Source organism: Platalea leucorodia, assembly GCF_965183815.1.
Source record: "Platalea leucorodia genome assembly, chromosome: 14".
Taxonomy (NCBI): Eukaryota; Metazoa; Chordata; class Aves; order Pelecaniformes; family Threskiornithidae; genus Platalea; species Platalea leucorodia.
The window spans coordinates 2301891-2312163 of record NC_138836.1 but is presented as its reverse complement, the minus strand read 5'-3'; the positions used below and the strand labels follow the sequence as shown (position 1 = coordinate 2312163).

Sequence of the window (10273 nt, the reverse complement as noted above, 5' to 3'; positions counted from 1 at the left end):
CTTTCAGCGATCAAAGGAGGAAAAAATAAGCATCTTCTGGCCTTTTATCCCACCTTCTAGCTAAACTTTTCAAATTGCTTTGAAAACTCCAAGGAAAACTACACAACCCCATTACGAGGTAAGAAGAGAGTACCAACCAACCGCACCGGTCACCACAGAAACCGGTCTGATAGAGAGCAGCGGCTATTTAATAGCAAAGCCCATGATTCAGGACAGAAAAAAATGCTGCATGCAATTAAAATGGATGAGAAAAAGTACGCTGTAATAGGAAATAATGCTTAATTTCAGAATTTGGCAAAACCAATGACCCCGTTCAGCTCGCTCCATTAAGATCAGTAAGGGCACAGCTTGGCAAGAATTCAGTTTTATGCTGAATTTCAAAGACGACATTTAGACAAGTGCATTTCCATCAGATCGGGTCTGGTTCTTACTTTACCACCAGTTTGAACAACCTTCAGAAAAGCACCCATCATTGGGAATAGGGATGGACCGCTTGAAGCACAAATTCAAGGGTTTTACAGAGCTCAAACTCTCCCGGGGAAGGAGATTTCCTGATTCAGCAGCCGTCCCTCTCTTACGGGAGCTGAGACCTTCGGGAAGGTCCCTCAAAGTCCCGACTCGCTCCTCCCTTCTGCCCTCACTCACACGAGGAGCAACCGGCTCCTTGGACACATCAGCTTTTGCGCCACGTCTCAGGGATGGCTCCTCACAGCTCCCGCTGACCAGCGACCACCACCACCAAATGGGGCGAGCTCGCTTTCTACGCCAGCATCGGCGCTGAGGCAACTCACGTCTCCAGCTTAAACGTCAAAAGCTTGGCTCTCCTTGGGTCACGCCAAAGGAAGACCTGCTCACCCCAAGTCCTGCCTGCCAGGGAGAGCTGTCTCCAGCCACCCAAGCGGAGGTCATTCTGCCTTTCGCCGAGGCTCTTTGGGTGCCTGCAGCAGCCAGCGCGGCGTGGGAAGGGAGCAAGCCACAGAAACCTCCTTTTCGATGGGTCTGGCTTCACCCGCGTGACCTCCAAGCCCCTTTCCCAGCCCCGCTGTGCGCTGTACGATGACACCGTCCTTGGCGTGTGTCACCAGCACAATAACAATGCCGACACGTTTGACAACAGTTGGTAAAATGAATCATCCTGCTTTGGATATTTTACCCATCCCTCTGGCTACAAATCACAAACGTTTACCTGTTCCCTGTTAGAAATTAAGGTCACCAGATGGCATGGTTTGTCTCTGACAGTTCTGGGGTTTTTTCCTTAAAACGTTCTGTTTTCAGCCGAGTTTGGACAGGGGAAGCAGAGCAGAAGAACCCCAGGACACAGAGATTCAATTAAAACAAAGCACAGAGCCCTCCTTGGCCCCCGAGCGCTGCTCAGCACCAGTCAGGGCAGACCGACCGTCCACGTTCGGGACCTGCTCCTTTCCTGAGGACCGACTTTCCTGATTTTGCGCTGATGATCCAGAAGGGACCCAGCTCGGATCCCCAATCGCACGCTGTCTTTCTATCAGCTTCGAAACACCCGTTTTGACTTCACCCACAGTTTTAAACAAAAACTCCTCAGCTCCTGTCAAAACACCAGAGCTAATGACAGCCCCATCCCTGCCTGGGCGTCTTCCTGCTGCCAGAAATAGCGATCCTGCCCCTCTCGAAGGCGCACCCTTCTTGTCAAGCCACCGCGACAGCTCCAGCAGGAGCAAGAGCTGAAGGATTTCCACAAGTTCTTCACTCCCCTGCGCTCCCCTTCCACCTCGGCATCTCTCTTACAGACCTGGAAACATATATGTGCTGCCGTATCAGTCTTCATTAAAAAATTACATATACACACATATATATAAAAAAACCTTTTTAGCACTCTTGAGCAGATAAAAATCTGAAAGCTGAAGCATCCCAGGTGCAGAAACTAGACAGTAAATAAAAAACACTGGGTGTATTTTCACTTTTATGCCCGGCCATCAGCCGCTCAGCTCACGTGGGCGCGGGGTGCAGGCGGGCGCACGCTGTCCCCCACCGCTGCCTGCGCCGTGAGGAGCTGGAAACGAGCTGCCCAAACCGGCCCCAGGCACCGGGCCCCACCCCGGGGCGCACCGGGCCACCCGACCGCCACCTCGCCCCAGCACCCTTGTCCCCAGCCATCCCACCACCTGCCACAGCAGGGCCTGCCTCAGCGCCCACGGACCCCACAGACCCCCCAGATGCCCCACATCAACCACTCAGCACCCCACAGACCCCATAACCCCCCCCAGACCTCCCACATCCCCCCCATGGTGCCCCACAGACCCCATAGACAGCCCAGATGCCCCACATCACCCACTCAGCACCCCACAGACCCCATAACCCCCCCCAGACCTCCCACATCCCCCCCATGGTGCCCCACAGACCCCATAGACCCCCCAGATGCCCCACATCCCCCACTCAGCACCCCACAGACCCCATAACCTCCCCCCAGACCTCCCACATCCCCCCCACGGTGCCCCCCAGACCCCATAGACCCCCCAGATGCCCCACATCAACCACTCAGCACCCCACAGACCCCATAACCCCCCCCAGACCTCCCACATCCCCCCACGGTGCCCCACGGACCCCACAGACCCCCCAGATGCCCCACATCACCCACTCAGCACCCCACAGACCCCATAACCTCCCCCCAGACCTCCCACTTCCCCCCCATGGTGCCCCACAGACCCCCTATACTCCACACACAGTGCCCCACAGACCCCCTAGACCCCCAAAGACCCCCTACACCCCCCCCAGTGCCCCACAGACCCCATAGACCCCCACTGACCCTCTACACGCCCACACAGACCCACATAGACCCCCTATACTCCACACGCGGTGCCCCACAGACCCCCTAGACCCCCACAGACCCCCTACACCCCACACACGGTGCCCCACAGACCCCATAGACCCCCACAGACCCCCTACACCCCCCACACGGTCCCCCACAGACCCCATAGACCCTCACAGACCCCCTACACCCCACACACGGTGCCTCACAGACCCCATAGACCCCCACAGACCCCCTACACCCCACACACAGTGCCCCACAGACCCCCACAGACCCCCACTGACCCTCTACACCCCCCCCACAGACCCCATAGACCTCCCCCCCACCGCAGACCTCACGGACATCACACACCCCACAGACCCCACGCATCCCCGTACACCACACGTACACCCCACAGACCCCACACCCCCCATATATATCCCATATATCCAAACCCCTCCGGCCCCCACACCCCCCCCCCCCAAAACCGCTGCCCCCGCAGGCCCCGCCCCGGAACGCGGCGCGCAGCCGCCGTTTCCGTGGGGACGCCGTGGCGGAGGCGCACCGCGGGAGCCAAGATGGCGGCGCACACGCTGCGGGGCCTGCGCCGGCCGCGGCTGGGGCTTCTCGCCGCCCGGTTCTCGCAGCGGGCCGCCGCCGGCACCGAGTACCGGAGCGCCTACAGCCTGGACAAGCTGTACCCGCCGCGGCAGGACGGCGCCGCCGCCGCCAGCGCCCCGGTGCGTGGGGCGGGGGGGGGGAAGGAAGGAAGGCGACCGGTGGGCGGGGCTTAGTGTGGGGCGGGGTTGGGGAGTTGATTGACATGGAGCGGGAGGGCGGGGTTCTCGCAAGGGGCGGTGCCAGTGTGAGTGGGCGTGGCTTAGCACGATTGGGTTGAGAAGTGGGTGGGCGGGGTTTAGCGGAAGGGGCGGGGTTATCGTGGGTGGGCGGGGCCAGGCAGCCCCAGGGCCGTCGCCCCGTGGCGAGCGGGGCCGGGGCCGGGCGCGGAGCGGCGATGGCGGGGCCCTGGCGGCCCCGGCGCCTAACGCGGGCCCCCCGTTGTCTTTTCCAGCAGGAGACGCAGCCGGCCGCCCTCGACATCCCCCTGGGTGAGTCCCCCCGCCGCGGCCCCGGGCCCCGGGCGGTGCTGGGCGGGCTCTGCCCGGGCCGGGCCCCGCGCTCAAGCTCCGCGCTCCGGAGCTGGGCTGGACCCGCAGCATCCCCGCTCCCTGCCGCCCCCGGTCAGCCGCTGCCGCTCTTCCCTTCCAGCTCGCCTGACCGTGTCCTACTGCCGGAGCAGCGGCCCCGGCGGGCAGCACGTTAACAAAGGTGAGGAGGAGACTTGGAAGGGAAAAAAAAACCCCTAATCTTCGACTTATCAGAGAATCGTCAAGGTTGGAAAAGACCCTTAAGATCATCGAGTCCAACCGTCAACCTATCACTGCCAACTTGCTTCTTTATGCTTTATGGTGAAATACCGGGAGCTTGAAATCGAGCATCTCTGTGCTGCCCAATGTTAATTTCTCATTATCATTACCCTACGTTTTAAACACAACTTCTAAGGCTTCACAATGCTCGAGACCAGCGGTACCGTGTGGGATTCTCCTAGAAACACTCGTCCTGCTGCCACACGTCACACCGCTTCTCTCTAATCTGCTTTCATTAAACGTACAGCCAACCGACTGGATTCTGAAACTTCACAGTGCAATAAATTCTCAGCTTAATTCAAATAAACTGAAAAGCCTTCCTGTTTTTTATTAAAAATAAGGTAGTTAGCGACTGGCAATAGCAGTAAATCTTGTAATGTCTAGAAAGGCAAATGCCGTGACAGAGTCTCCATAAAAATTTAGAGTGTGTCTTAGAGAGTGGTATGGAAAAATATAGCGAGAAAAAAATCGTGAGCTTTCAGGAAATTAATACTGGAATCATCCTGTGTTCAAAGCCAGCAGTGAACAGACTGAATTCTCTCATAAAACTTAGGAAGGCGAGCCAGTACATTGAAAAAAAGATCCTGTTTTTCCTCCCAGTGAACACCAAGGCAGAAGTTCGGTTCCACCTGGCGTCGGCAGACTGGATTCCAGAAGCTGCGAGACAAAAAATGGCATCGATGGTAACTACCCCCCCCCGCCACGGTTTACACCTCACGCTTGCAGACAGACCGTGACAAATCTAATGAGGTTTCAGTGATCGCATCCTGGTTTCCCTTCTTTAGCACAGGAATAAGATAAACCGAGCTGGTGAGCTGATTGTGAACTCTGAGGAGAGTCGCTACCAAATGAGGAATCTGGCGATTTGTTTAGAAAAAATCAGAGCCATGGTCACGGAGGCGACGGAGAAGCCCAAGGTGGTGTCTAAGGAGACTACGCAGAAACTCATAGAGAGGTATCTTTATTGAAGTGGCCTTTATTTCCGATTATCGTGTTCCATGATTTAGTTTGCAGCCTCTTTGAACCACCTTCTTCATACTCGTTAGGATTTCCTTTTTAAAAAAAAAAGGAAATCACAGGTCCGTTAGATCTTAACTGCTTTCCTGGGCAGCATCCCAGGAACGGGGACTGGTTTTTCTGTCTGTGGACATTTCTTGGCTCATCAAATCTATAATTATGCTCAAAGTTGAATATTTGAATGTTTTCTTTGTACGCTAAAGGATCTTTTCTTTTTGTTTTAGGGTGGAAAAAATGAACCGTGAACGACTACGGCAGAAAAAGATACACTCAAATATAAAACAGAGCAGGAAGGCAGACTTTGACTGAGACCAGCAGCGATCGGAGTCCTTGGCGTACTGTCTTTAAAGAAATGGCGTTGGCAGCTGGAAACGATGCTAAACTCAGTGACCTATCTTGAATAAAAATGGTGTAAACGTGTAAATAAAAATACTTAACATCTCCTTTTGAACCTGATGATACACTGTGACAGCCCGTCAGTCATTTTGCAGAAAAATTATTGTTTGTGTTTGAGAGAAACTAAAAATTCACGGTTTTGTCAGCTACTTGTTTTTATTGTGCCCCCTTCATCCAGGCCGCTGCTCTGCGAGAGCACCCTCTGCTGCTGAACACATAAGCAGCAGTAGAGTTTTGGGGAGAGGGAAGAGTAAAAGCAGTCTAACCACTAAGTCGCAAATAGAGTATTCACCATTTTAAGCACTTTCCTTCCATTTTAGTTGATTTTTTTTCCTAACCAGAAAAAAGCGCACGCCATTTTGTTGAACTAACGCAAATCAATGGCGGGAATTTGGCGGGAGGCAGTCGCTCCCTGCTCGGGAGCCGCCCCGTAAGCGCAGGAGGCTTCTGGCCCTTGAGGTGGAACACCGAAAACCTCAAACTCGGCTCTCACAGGCTTCACGAGTCCCTCGTTAGCGGGCCCTGTTTAAACAGGATTACGTTCTGTGGTTTAACGTGGATTTCACCACCACCAGTTTACTGGGGGGTCTCAAAGCTACGGAAATTACACTTTTTTCCCCTTTTTGTGGGGCCCCAGTGGCCTAATGGATAAGGCACTGGCCTTCTAAGTCAGGGATTGTGGGTTCGAGTCCCACCTGGGGTGAGGAGAGGCCGTTCTGTTTTAGGCAAGAACCAAATCAGCGGGGAAAGCGCTGGGCCCTGGAGCGTAACTGGGCTTGGGGTGCGGCGAGGTGCACGGGGCGCTCGCACCACGGCCCGTGCCCGGGCCTCTGGGGAAGGGGAGCTTTTGAGTTCTGCCCTTACGCAGCCCAGCATTCACGTCTCCAAAAGCAGCTCGCATCCCCCCGAAGAGGCTGCCTGGGGGTGCGGGAGCGCTCCCCGACATCCCTCCCGGGCCCTCCACCGCCGTGCGCGCCCTGCCCAGCAAGCGGAGCAACGATAACGCCATTTTCTCCTGCCTAAAGCTTCTCTGCGTGGGAGAGGGGCGGCTGGCAGCCGCCTGGCACGGCAAAGCCGTCTGCAGCTCCGTGCCCTGGCAAGCAAGCGGGGTGTCGCTGCTCCAGACGCATTTCTGACCCAGAAGCCATCCCACGAACATCAACCGGGAGAGCAGCAGCCCCAGCCGAGAGCTCCGTGCCCGGGGGACCTCACCGCCGAGCCCCCCGCGGCTCAGGCCTCCCTCCCCGGGCCCGCGATTTGCAAAATTTGGCCGAGCGGAGCCCGCGCACGACGCCCGTGCATTAAAAGCTGGGTCCCCGCTGCTGCCTGCTTTTCCCCTTTCGCCTGTGGGGCGGCCGGAGCCGGGGGTGCCCGGGGGTGCGGCGCCCCCCCCCGCAGCAGGGAGCCCCGCCAACCGGGGCGCCCCGCAGCAGAAAAGAGTCACCCCAGATGGGACTCGAACCCACAATCCCTGGCTTAGGAGGCCAGTGCCTTATCCATTAGGCCACTGGGGCTCTCTGCACCCGGCTTTTTGGGGCCGTAACTTAACTCTCTGCTGGCCAGAGGGGAGCGGGCGGGAACGGGGGGTCCCGCACAGCCCATGGAGGACCCCCCCGGGGCCGAACACCCCCCAAAATCCCCGGGGGGGGGGGGGGGGCGGAGACCCCTGCGCGGGCCCAGCCCCGCTCGCACGGCCTCACGCCGCTCTCCGCGGCGGCGGGGCGGGAGGTGCCGCTGCCCATCCCCGCGGTCGGGTGCAATAGAGCCGCCCCCCCCCGCCCCCCCCGGCCCCGTTTGCTCCGCACCCCGCGGAAACAGCGCGGGGGGGCGCGGGGCAGGGAAGGGGGGGCGGCCCTTGCGCGGCCCCAGTGGCCTAATGGATAAGGCACTGGCCTCCTAAGCCAGGGACTGTGGGTTCGAGTCCCACCTGGGGTGGGAGCTGCCTTTTTTCCCCCCCCATCCCGGCTCCTTGCAGCAGTGGGGCGATGTGGGGACCCCCCCCTTCCACACACAGACCCCCGCGCCTCGCCCCAGCTCACCGGGCCTCCCTGCAGCCGTGAAAAGGCTCAGCCCCGGCCGCCCCCGCCCTTTTATCTCCCCCCGGGAACCGGGCCCAGCTGGGGCTCAGCCCCCGCCCGGTGCCGGGCTCCGGTTGGCCTCCCCCGCCCCGGGACAGGGCGCCCTGCGCTGCGGCACAGCCCCGGGGGCACGAACGCCCCGGCCGGGAGATCCCCGGGGCAGATCCCGCCCCAGGAGTGCCCCCGGCTGCGGGCACCTTCCCGGGAGCTCTGCCCCGCGGGTCCCCGGGGCTGCTCCCACCCCACGGGTGCCAATCGCCGTCCCCCCACGCAGCACGGGGAAATTAAACGATCGTGGCTTTAAAACAACCACGGAGGGACTCGAACCCTCAATCTTCTGATCCGAAGTCAGACGCCTTATCCATTAGGCCACGTGGTCCCCCATAACGGTGCTCCCGGGACGGTGACCCACAGCGGGGGGGTCCCGGGGGGTCCCTGCCACCCCCCGTGCATCGCCCACGCTCCCACCCCGCCGGGGATCGCTGCCGTCCCTCCCGGCCCAACGCTGGCGATGGGGGTGAGCGGGCGAGGGGTCCCCACCCCCACGGGACCCCACATGCCAGGAGGTCATCGCAGACCCCCCCAGACCTCCCCATCCAGCTGCCGGGGGTACGCGAGCCCAGGCCTTCCCCACCACGGCCCCACGGAAAGGCAAAGCCAAGACCGTCCCGTCCAGCCGAGGCCGGGATGAGCCCTAAGCAGGAGGGAAGGCGCGTTTGCCTCCCAGGGTCGGGCACTGCTGGTGACGGAAGGACTGGGACAGCCGGGACCCTGGCGACAGCTCGTCCTTTCCCGTGACAGCCCTCGGTGTGGTGGGCGCAGCGTCAATGAGCCGCCGGTGACGGGCACCCTCTGTAACGTAGCACCGCTACAGCATAGCGCCGTGACGCAACGAGAACCACCGCAGGCCTGGTTAAGTTATCGAGTTATCCTGTTCGTTATCAGTAACACCTCCTGCGTGCGCCTCCCGGTGCAGCTTTGCTTCTCCCCAAAACCTGCGTTTCTCATCTAATCCTAAAAAAGAGTTTCCTAAAGCCGGACACACGGCAGGAAGGTATCTTAACCTCTTCCGCGGCCACGGGAGGCTTTGGGGACATGGTGGTTCCTGGGGTACGTTCAGCTCAGCTTCAGCCCACGCGTCTTTTCCAATGCGGCTGTCAAAGGAAAGCTGTGCAGACACGTGCTGGAGAGGCAGGGCTGCACAAGAGGCGCGCTCGTGCCCCACGGGTGTGCAAAGCTTCCCAGTACGGCGGGCGGCAGCAGCCAGCAGCTGAACCGGAGCACGCAGCGGCTGCCCCAGCTCCATCCCCCCCCGGCCGCCCCGGGCGCTCGCCAAGGCGTGGGGGGGACGGGGGGTGCAGGGTGCAAACCCCGGCGGTGTCGGAGGGGGAGAGGCCGGCGCGACGGGGCTGCGGGCGGGCAGCACCGCACCAGATGCGTGGTGGGGACGGCACGGCCAGGCGGGTCCGGCGCCTGACTGCAGAGCGGGGCAAGGGTCCGAGCCCCCCCATGGCTGAGTGTCCCTCGGTCCCGGGGTCTCACCCCAGGGTGCAGGCAGGGCTCCTTGCTGCTGGCAGTGGTTGCCGGCTCTCGCCCAGCACCGGGGGATTCGCAGCCCTGAGAAAGCCTCGCGTCACCACGGCATTTCTCCCTGGGGCTGGTTTTTTCCCTCTCTGCACCCTGGTTGCCACCCACCAGCCAGCAAAGACGCTCCTGCTCATGAGGAGCAGCACAGGTTCAGCCTTCTGCTGCCTGGGACTTAGTGCTCCAGGGGCAGGAGAGGAGAGGAACAGCGGGAACAAAGCCTGGTGCCGCCCGAGCGAGGCCGTCGCTGATGGAAACCCCTCGGACCACACAGCGAACCAGCCCAGCCCCTCGCGACGCTGCCACCAGGGCATCCCGGCGGGACCGTGGGTACAGCGTCTCCAGGAGATGCAAAGAAAAGCCCGAAGGAAGCCAAGTGATCATCTTGTTCCTGCAACAAAAACCCCCAAGAGCCACCTGATGCTATCCCAACTTGTAAGAAGGATGCAAAAAACATGCTCTCACCATGCTTTCAACTGCAGCCCTGAAGGTGGTCACCCAAAGGGGTGGAAGTCAACTGGTCCCAGGTGATACCGGCCTGGAGACACCCCTTTGGCCCCTTCTCCCAGCCCCCAAAGCGGGCAGGGCTGCTGAGCGGCGCCGGGACCTGCCTGGGGCTGCCGGGGGCTTCAGCAGGTTTGCTGCATCCCAGGCAGCAGAGTCATTTCCTCCCACACCTTAAACAAAATTACTGACAAAGAAACTTACTTAGAAAAATTACTTAGAAAGAAGCTTCACTTTAGGTTTTACTGGTGTGATATCACCCTGACCGCAGCTGCCTTTTAAAACCCATTAACTCTGCAGGAAAAGACCCTCCAAGCGGCTTTTTGATGGAACCTGAGAGGGCGTTGTCCCGGGGAGGACTCTGGTCCCAGGGCGGCAGAGCCGAACGGCGCGGCCCCCCACCGCCAGCCCCTCACGGGGATGCGGTTTCTGGCGGAGGAGTAAAGCTTCCCTCCCGTTAGAGCCGGTCCCGTGCCAGGGGCAAGGGGGCCATCCCCCGGCAC

The 10273-nt window shown here is 59.9% G+C and overlaps 1 protein-coding gene across 2 annotated transcripts; it reads left to right on the top strand.

Moving 5' to 3' along the window:
• The first annotated feature begins 3338 nt into the window (after positions 1-3338).
• Positions 3339-5667, top strand: MRPL58 (mitochondrial ribosomal protein L58). 2 transcript variants are annotated; one of them, XM_082326527.1, is made up of 6 exons: positions 3339-3504; positions 3840-3873; positions 4034-4093; positions 4792-4874; positions 4977-5146; positions 5433-5667. In XM_082326527.1, the coding sequence occupies exons 1-6, from the start codon at positions 3343-3345 to the stop codon at positions 5515-5517; spliced, it is 594 nt and encodes a 197-aa protein (XP_082182653.1). In that variant the 5' UTR covers positions 3339-3342; the 3' UTR covers positions 5518-5667. The 2 variants fall into 2 exon arrangements, with proteins under 2 accessions (XP_082182653.1, XP_082182652.1); XM_082326526.1 differs by having other exon boundaries at positions 3837-3873.
• Positions 5668-10273: the final 4606 nt, after the last annotated feature.

Bases quoted from the DNA above. Each gene is read 5' to 3' on its own strand.
- MRPL58 (XM_082326526.1), top strand. From the start codon at position 3,343: ATGGCGGCGCACACGCTGCGGGGCCTGCGCCGGCCGCGGCTGGGGCTT. The intron at 3,874-4,033 runs GTGAGTCCCCCC...CTTCCCTTCCAG, and splicing joins CGCCCTCGACATCCCCCTGG to CTCGCCTGACCGTGTCCTAC. The intron at 4,875-4,976 runs GTAACTACCCCC...TCCCTTCTTTAG, and splicing joins GACAAAAAATGGCATCGATG to CACAGGAATAAGATAAACCG.